The sequence below is a fragment of the Mytilus edulis genome, chromosome 3 (assembly GCF_963676685.1).
Source record: "Mytilus edulis chromosome 3, xbMytEdul2.2, whole genome shotgun sequence".
Lineage (NCBI taxonomy): Eukaryota > Metazoa > Mollusca > Bivalvia > Mytilida > Mytilidae > Mytilus > Mytilus edulis.
The window spans coordinates 21,701,953-21,711,312 of record NC_092346.1 but is presented as its reverse complement, the minus strand read 5'-3'; the positions used below and the strand labels follow the sequence as shown (position 1 = coordinate 21,711,312).

Below are 9,360 nucleotides of genomic sequence, written 5' to 3'. Positions count from 1 at the left end.
AAAGGTGTTTCGAGTAAACCGGAAATAACCACGTGATCAGCGACCTCTAGTGAGGTGTAAAAACTGGTATTTCCCTCTTTGCAAAGCTAACGCCGGGGGGAAACAACAAACATCAAATATCGCTTTTAGTTCTGCCTTACACAGAGAGGAGCCTTCAAAATGGATGATTACCCAAGTGACGGATACGGAGAAGAGGAGGAGGAATGGGATAGGGAAGGGTTACTTGACCCGGCCTGGGAAAAACAACAAAAAAAGGTTTGTAAACTTGTGCCGGATATGTTTTATCTTGACCGGTGTTTGCAGTAAGAATAGTCCAGATATTTTTGTGATTGCATACCGTTTAAAAGTTAAAAACGACATCGAATGTCGTCGAATTGCAGTTTCCAAAATTGAAAGTTTATTGAAACATATTTTCTTAGTTTTCAAAAACGTCGGCAGCCATGATGAAACCAAATAAGGAAAAGTCATAAAGGGGCGGAGCCAATATAATGGAGACTTTATGTATATGATTGATTCATAATCTGTGTCACTGTTTTAGGGTCCTAACCTTTCTATTAAAGTGCCGTTTTACTAAAATTAGTTTACAATGAATAAGGAATGGCTATTATTTAACTTGTAACAAAAAATAAAGTTTTTAATTTTGGTTTCCTTATTGTTTTCAATACGTTTTTCTTCAATTATAAATTTAAAACAAATAACAAGTGTCCATATTTTCCAGTAATTATATTTTTCCTAGATGTACTTTTCATACAGACATCATTCATATGAAAGGTAGTAGGTGTATTTAGTTACGCATGTTTAGTGATGTGTAATGATCACACACCTGGCATTCCAGAGATAGTATTACATTCCATCTAATCAATTACTTGCTATTTAATTTCACCCAGATTTATTATTTAGAAAACTTCATTGACTGGGTTTCTTTTAAACTCCTTTGTCTTTTTAATTAAGCTTTGCAATATAGTCTATGGAAAACTCTAGACACATCAGAAAGTTTGTAACACTCCCATTACCAAAAATGGCCTTGCCAGTTGGATATCAAATCAAGGTGTTCTTCATTCACTAGCTAATTCGGAACTAGTAATCTTGACCAGCTGGATTGTATGACATTATATAACATTATGACAAGTAATATTTACTGATGAAAATGTATTATGGTAATTTTTGACATACCAGCCAGTTTCGTACTACCTAAAGGTTTTTTATCAATGTCAGATGATATTAATTAATAAGATAACGGATGCCTTATCAAAAATGATAAGTTCAAAAAGGGTTGTAAATTAATATGAATAGAAAATAGTTAATTTATTTACTCCAGGCCATTAAAAAATCTGATGTATTTGTAAAACTTATAATACAAAGTTCAAGGTCAGCAATGTAGTATGTACATTCTGATGATGATCCAGTGTGTAAGCACAAAATGTGTATTGCTTGCAGTGGTTTTTGTTGAACTACATCCTACTATAAAATGTGATAAATTTAATTATTTTGCAAAAGTAAACTTTATTGGTATATAAAAGACCTTCATATTCTCTGCTTATAAATACTAAATTCTTGAACATGTGGCTGTGGCTTCTTATTTTTTAAATTTTGTTAGCTTACTCTGCATTGTGATATGAACAATTGTGACTTTCCATTGGGTATATTTACGTATTTGAAAGAATGGCAAACACACTCCTTTTCCTCTGTGGTTACTTTAATAATGATCAAAATATTCAAACTGTTACCAAGATTAAGTACAGTTTTATCCTACAAAGAGTCTGTGTGCACTTAAGCTAAAAAAAATTGCTTGTGATATCCAATTTTAGTCATTAATAAGCATCTGTCTAAATTTCATGAAATTCCAAAACAGTTTTACAAAGTTATTGATGACTGAAAAACTTGAACCTCAGACTGAACTTGAATGTTAAATGTGAAAAATCGAAGTCCATTTATCAGTAAAAATCCAAAGATTCATACATACATGTAAACGAGTACATTTGTACATACAATGTACACATGTACATGTATTTAGACAACAGAATAAAGCCCTCTTGGGTAGTCAAGGTCATTGATGCCAAGGATTTGATACAATATAAATAAATGGGAATTTGGACTTAAAAGTTGAATTGAATTATTGTGAAAATGTGTTGATTTTTTTTTTTTGTTACTTTAAAATATAATCTGTTTATTCTATTTATTTAATTTTGCAAGTAAGAATGATTCAATTATAAATATAAGGATACTTAAAATAAAAATGTATAAGATATGATGCAAATTGAATAATACCTGTAATAATAAACAAATAAACCTACGATAAAAGTATACTAGTCACAGACCTTTTTAATGCAAGTTCCGCAGCAAACATATTTTTGACATGATGAAATCTCTAGAATTTGATTTGAATTTCTTAAATATTTTTGAAATTTAATTGGTTTAACAAGTAGAAGGATGTATGATTCATTTTTTTGGAGAAAATATAAACATCTCATGATATCAGTTTGTAGTACCAACTTTAATATGATTAACTTCCCAATATAACACATTTCACTTGAAGTATAAATAATATAAGCAATCTCTATAAACCAAAGTATGGTTTTCTTTTTATAACTATATCCAGAAATGAGGTTATATAGAAGTCTATGTAGAGGTTATATAGGAAGTCTATGAAGTCTTTCTTTCAAATACATAAATATACCCACCCTTCCAGGGTTCTCACTAAGGTGAGTCCATGAGTCCTGGACTCGTGAAAATCTATCTGGACTCACCATTTTCAAAAGTGGTGAGTCCAAAGATTGAAATATTTTGTATAAACTGAACACAAATATCATTATTTTATAGCAAAAGTTTAAAGGTAATCTAAATGTAATGTCAGTTCATTACTCTATTAGGTCATGGAGACCAAAATAACAAATTATATTAAAATAAAATATCTTTTTCTTACTGTTGGACTCACCATGGCCAAAAATGACGATCCCAGGACTCGCCTTCAAAAATCCTTAGTGAGAACCCTGCCTTCACAGTGATATTGTTTGCCTTAAATTAGTGGAGAATACAGGCTTTTTCCCCTGGAGAAAAATCCCAATTTGAAAAAAAAATGGCTTAAAATTATTCCCAAAAAGACAACTTTTTTCCCAAACAGTGCAGTTTCAGTAGTAATTGTGCATGAATACAAACTGAAAAACACTCATTTAAACAATTTTCTTGCCTAAAATGACTATATGTGCACATTTGAGGGTCTATTTATGTATCATCACTGACAAAATGGGGTCTTATTTTAAAGCAGGGTTTGACTCTTGAAAATGGGTCTGTAAATTGGAGTTTCAGTCAAATTCATGGTTTATTTTAAATTTCCCAATTTGATGAAAATGACGCATATTTTCCCAATAAAAAAGGGTAGAGGTAGTTTTGAAAAAAGCCAACAATATCACTGCTTCACACTTTCAGATGATAAATTGCTGAATTTTATTGTTTTCTTCACTTTTACTATACAAGAGTAACACTACTTGATTTTTGGATTTTTATTTTTGGAAAAAAATCAAGTTTTGTGGGTTTTGAATGATATAAAAATAATGTAGATAAATGGCCATGGGAGAACAAAATTTTGAAATTGAAAGGAGATTTATATAGAATAAAATGGACCAAAAAGCAGAAGCATTTTTCCACTAACTTTTAAAAGTTAAACCCATTTACTATATGAATTTAATTTTCCTTTTACTTACAGTGTAGTTTCACTACTAGTTTGTCACAAATTCCTGTCTCTCCAGTGTTTTTCCATCTATTGGGTGCATTTTTTTTCCATCATTGAAAAAATATTTTGGTACATGTAAACATGTACATTCTTAAATTAGCCTGTGTTCCTAAACATTGTTTATTTGTTAAATATGCCCATCTTCTTTCCATAAAACTTTGACTTTTACCTTATCTTTTAAAATCAGCTGCTAGATTATCTTGACATAGATCCTAATCCACATAAAATTTCACTTTTTATTGCCAATGAATTCTTATTTCAAGATTGATTAAATGCAAAATACTAAGTTCATGTGTAAATACTTAATTGTTTATATGTACATGCTTAGTTTGGATATTCTCAATTTTTTTTGCATAAATGAAATGGTAACACATACATGTACATTTTGTACATGCCAGTCAAATCATAAGATACATGTAGGTGTTATAGTCCTGTCAAATTTTTACATGTGTGATGTAGCACACATTCAACCACATACACATGTCATGTATTTTACATGTACATGTACGCAATTACATTGTACATGTCTTTGATTGATGTGTTTTCTTTATATGATGCATACTTGGTCAATTTTAAAAAAAGTACAGTTTTGCATGATTATCTCTTTTATAACAGATTTTCATTTACATTGACAAAAATCATTAGCTCCTTTTTTCATTACCAAAACTCATCTACTTTCTTGCAGAGTTCGTACAAGTATGCTAGTTTCCATTATCTTGTGTGAATAATTCACTACACTCATTTGCTTTTTCAAGGATTAAATTTATTGTCAGATTTAATTTGGTATGAAAAAAGTCACATTTAGCAATTAAAATAAAAGTCATAAAGATGGATTCTTGCATGTATAGTAAATCAAGCACATGTTTATGATTTGTGAAAAATTCATGGAAACTGCCTTCCTATGTTACTAAGAGTGCATTTGTTTCTAACCCGAAATTTTGTCATCAATGACTATCGTTTAGTAAACGTTAAGCTGCTAGAAACAAATACATCGTTTAATAAACTTTATCGACCCCAGGTAGTCAGACAGAAATAGATTACACTCACGCACTGTAAACAAACAGTTAAAAGTGCGGGAAATAAATAACCAGGACTTTGCGAAAACAACACATGCTCGTAATTATTTAAACGATAGATGCAGAAACAAATTTATCGTTTACACGTCTCAACGACTACACGACTATTTTGCGCGTACATCGTTTATGTGAACGATGTCAACGTTGACCAAAAAATGTAAGAAACAAATGGATTAAACGACTACGCGCGTAATCATTTACATCATTTACGTTGGAAACAAATGCACTCTAAATAAAAGTTTTGATATTCAAGCAGTAATTGCTTATAGCCTATGCAGAAAAGTGATTACATAATGAAATAACTCATCTGATCTCTTCTATCAGTAAACATTGAAGATATACAGATCATTAGAAAATATCTCATGAAGGCATTGAAATAGTAATTCATAGAGCCTTTCAATTATTATATAATATAGAATGGCAGTTTTATTACTGGGAAAGGATTTGAAACAAAAATTAGTGCAAATTGGTAATTTTTTTAAAAACATATCTTAATGAAATGACCAAATTTATTACTGTATTACATTGTACAATACAAATTATCTTTCTAAAATACTCGATACCAGGTAGTTAAGTTACATTTTGTTTAAATACATGACAGTATGTGTAATGCAATGTTCATGTACAGTACACGTTTTCATAAGAACTAAGTTATGTTGTATTGAAATTCTTAAGTTAGTAATAGTATACCAACTATTTTTGAGTGTTCCTGAAGAAGGTTGACCCAAAAAAGTACCAAATTTATTTTTTGTTAATTAATTCAATGGTTTTATTTTCTAGACATTCACAGCATGGTGCAATTCACATCTACGAAAAGCAGGAACTCAAATAGAAGACATAGATGAAGACTTTAAAAATGGCTTAAAACTTATGTTATTATTAGAAGTTATATCAGGGGAACAGTTACCCAGACCAGATAGAGGAAAGATGAGGTTCCACAAAATTGCCAATGTGAATAAAGCTCTTGATTTTATTGCCAGCAAGGGTGTTAGATTAGTGTCTATTGGAGCAGAGGGTAAGATATCAGTTCAATACGGATTAACGATGATATTTAAAGGATTTTTCTTCACCAGTTTAGTGTATTTAACATAGTGAATGTGGGCAGATGTCAACAAAGGATTATCTATTGTGACTGCTTAATGCATAAAATAATTTTCACCTGCATACAAAATGGTACATACCACATGGATATACTTAATTCAGGAATACAGTTACTTGTACATCAAATATGACTTGTATGTTGGTGTTGTAAATAGGAAAAGATGATTTTTCATATTTAAACAAGTGGTACTGATTGCATTAATAAAAAAATAAGCAGATGTGGTATGATTGCCAGTGAGACACCTCTCTACAAGAGACCAAATGACACAGAAACTATAGGTCACCATATGGCTGTCAACAATGAGTAAAGCCCATACTGCATAGTCAGCTATTAAATGCCCTGAAATGTCAAATGTAAAACAATTCAGAGGAGGAAAACTATCACCTAATTTATGTACAAAATAATGAACGAAAAACAATGATAACTAAGACAGTGGTGTAACAGTACATCATAAGAACAAACTATAAAAATCAGCTGAAAAAGGTTTTACTCATCTGACAGATGGATACAAATAAGTTGATGTGGACAGTGTACCATCTTCACAACAAAAAAGACATTAAGTACATTGTACGTGAAGTACAGATATGAGAGTACACACAGTTACTGACAGCTAATTCAAAACCAATAACCCTTATAAAAAAACCCATCATGCATCTTAGATTAATATAGGATTATCAATCCATACACATACAATAGATTTAGTGTGAAGATGTCTTAAATAGTCAGAGAAAAACATGACCTTATGCAACGCCAAGATACAGGGATCAACAGATTGTAAAGCCATGAATGTGTTTATGTACAAACATGTACTGTGGATTCATTTATTTTCGTCAAGTGGATATCAGTTTTAGTGGATTGCTGAAAACTTGCATTTACGTGGATATGTGATTTCGTGGTTTTGGCAATATCTGTTTACCAAGCCTTTTGAAATATGTTATTTGTTGAACATTTGAATTCATTGTTTGTCTATACCTACGAAAATTGGTATCCAATGAAAAATAATGTATCCACAGTATAGGAAAGAAAAATTAGTTTGATTTTAATTGACTGATTATGAGTGATAACAAAAATCAATATTAATACCAATAAAGATCCAATTACAGTGTTGAATTTCTCATGCAATAACAATGGAATAGATGAGAAAAGAAGCTGAATATTATTGGCCCTGAATTCCAAAATACAAACCAGATGAGAAACAACTTATACTTTAATAACAACACATAATCCAAAAATAAAACATCTCTACCTACCCTAGACAGGAAAGATCAACAATGATTTTGCATCACAGAACCCCTTTTTGATGATGTTCTCTAGTGATGTTACAAAGTCAAATTTCAATTTGAAAGGTCTTGTAAAGAATAAAGCACTAAAAATATAAACTTTCATTCCTATTAATTGTTTATTAACGATATATGTTTATTTATACACATTTGAATTTGTTATTACTAATTCTTTAAAATGATTTTTTTCCCTTTTTTTCTCCAGAAATTGTAGACGGTAATTGTAAAATGACACTTGGTATGATATGGACCATTATTCTGAGATTTGCCATTCAAGATATTACTGTAGAAGGTTAGTCATCATTTACTCCTCAACTACCACAGCAGATTCTAATAGTGAAAATAGGTTATTGCACTAATGTTATTAAGTATTAACTGGCTGTTACTGTTATGGCCCTGTTATATTTTCAATGTTAGCTGTATTTGACTCCAGACTTGAAGAGTTGAGAGCCATTATAGCTGATAGAGAATCTATAACAGGGTCAATACAGAAACAGTCAGTTCATAACACTTTTATATAAACTAGGTTAGATGAACCTACACACATTGACACATGAACTAAGAAACTAATTACCATGAAGGAGATTCAGAATTTCATATCTGAACTTGGTCTTTTAGCATTCACATCCATGGATTTGTTTTTTGTCAATATTGTCAGATGTAATTTCTGATTTCTTATCCAAGTACTTAATGTTATGCTATTACAATTAACTTTATTTAGCGAATACAAATAAGCTGGGAAGAATAATTAAGACAGATTTACTATTCTTACTTTGAGTAGTCTGTGTTCTGATGATTGATCATCATTATTGCACATTGTGATTTCCTAGTGTCCTTTATTATTAACCAACTTGCTACAATATGTTTATGCTTTATAAATGGAAAATATCGACAACTGGTCATTAGCATGATTAGGAATGGAGAAAAAGCTACCACAGTCTTAACTTAATCACAGAGCTTGCCTCAGGGCCATTGCAACCATCTTTGGCCATTATCAATACCTTGGGCATGTTATAGGGCCAATATTAAAAAGTCCATACATTAATAATAAAATAATAAAGAAGGTTATACTGCTCCAGCTCACCAAACATGCTAAGTTCTTCTAAAGGGCACAAAGTTGTGAACCAGCTGTTTTTAATTTTATTAGAAAAAAAGGTGGATGTGGTATGATTGTCTATCAGACAACTATCACCAGAGCTCTCACATGCCCAAGAAACTGATTATTTTTTTATTCCATTGGATCAATTTCTGAACAAAGCAAAGTGATCTATACAGGCTCCTTTGAGCTTCTAGTTTTATTTGTTGGTACATGTACATGTTCTAATGATCATGGTTTTGGTAGACATTGGTATTTGTTATTGAAATATTGTATTTCATATAGAATTTAAATCAGTTGTTGACAATATTTTTGTTTACTTTCAGAATTAACAGCAAAAGAAGGTCTTCTGCTTTGGTGTCAAAGAAAGACTGCACCTTATAAAAATGTTAATGTTCAGAATTTCCATATGAGGCAAGTCAAATACCCTGCACAAGTCGGTGACTGAATAAAAAAAAGGAATTTAAACATTGTACAGATGTATATATGCTATGGTATTAGATGCCAATAATCAAAATACTTAAGATTAGGAAATATATGTTGGTCTTGTCTGTGGTGTAATCCATGATGTAGTCATGGATGTGAAACATTAGGCAGCAACAGCATTATTTGTTTGAAGGTTTATATTTCAGTCAGTGGAAGACTTTGAAACTTCATAACATGTATACTAAATGTTTTGAAGCTTTTGTCTGGCATATATATCTTTTCCTTAACCTCATTTTCAAGGTTCATCTGACCTTGACTTTCTTTTCAATTTTTTGGTCAATGTTAATTTTTCAGTGTTTAGTCTGTTTTGAAGTGTTTCCTTAATTTTTTAAGCAAAAGTCAGTTATTTTATGTGTATGGAATGATTGAAGGGTGAAAATGTCCTTCTAGTAGGGTTATCTGACCTTGACTTCATATTCATGGATGGTTAATTTTTGTACTAGTCCAACATAAATTCCAGTCATGATCACACAGTTAAGCAGATGAAACATTTCTGCAGGTACACTTGTATAAGCCGTCCAGAAAGAAAAGAAAGCCTGTATCAAATCTTTCTATATCACATTCTTATAAGATTACGGTTTACAGTGTTT

At 31.0% G+C, this 9,360-nt stretch overlaps 1 protein-coding gene across 2 annotated transcripts in view; it reads left to right on the top strand.

Annotated features, from left to right (window-relative positions):
- The window catches only part of LOC139514208 (alpha-actinin, sarcomeric-like), a 36,105-nt gene continuing 26,745 nt past the window's right edge, over positions 1-9,360 (top strand). The window contains exons 1-4 of one of the 2 annotated variants that reach the window (XM_071303031.1): positions 1-255; positions 5,587-5,821; positions 7,394-7,480; positions 8,611-8,698. In XM_071303031.1, coding sequence (XP_071159132.1) covers positions 160-255; positions 5,587-5,821; positions 7,394-7,480; positions 8,611-8,698 — 506 coding nt within the window. In that variant the 5' untranslated portion in view covers positions 1-159. The remainder of the gene's footprint in view (positions 256-5,586; positions 5,822-7,393; positions 7,481-8,610; positions 8,699-9,360) is intronic. The other variant, XM_071303032.1, reaches the window with a different exon arrangement.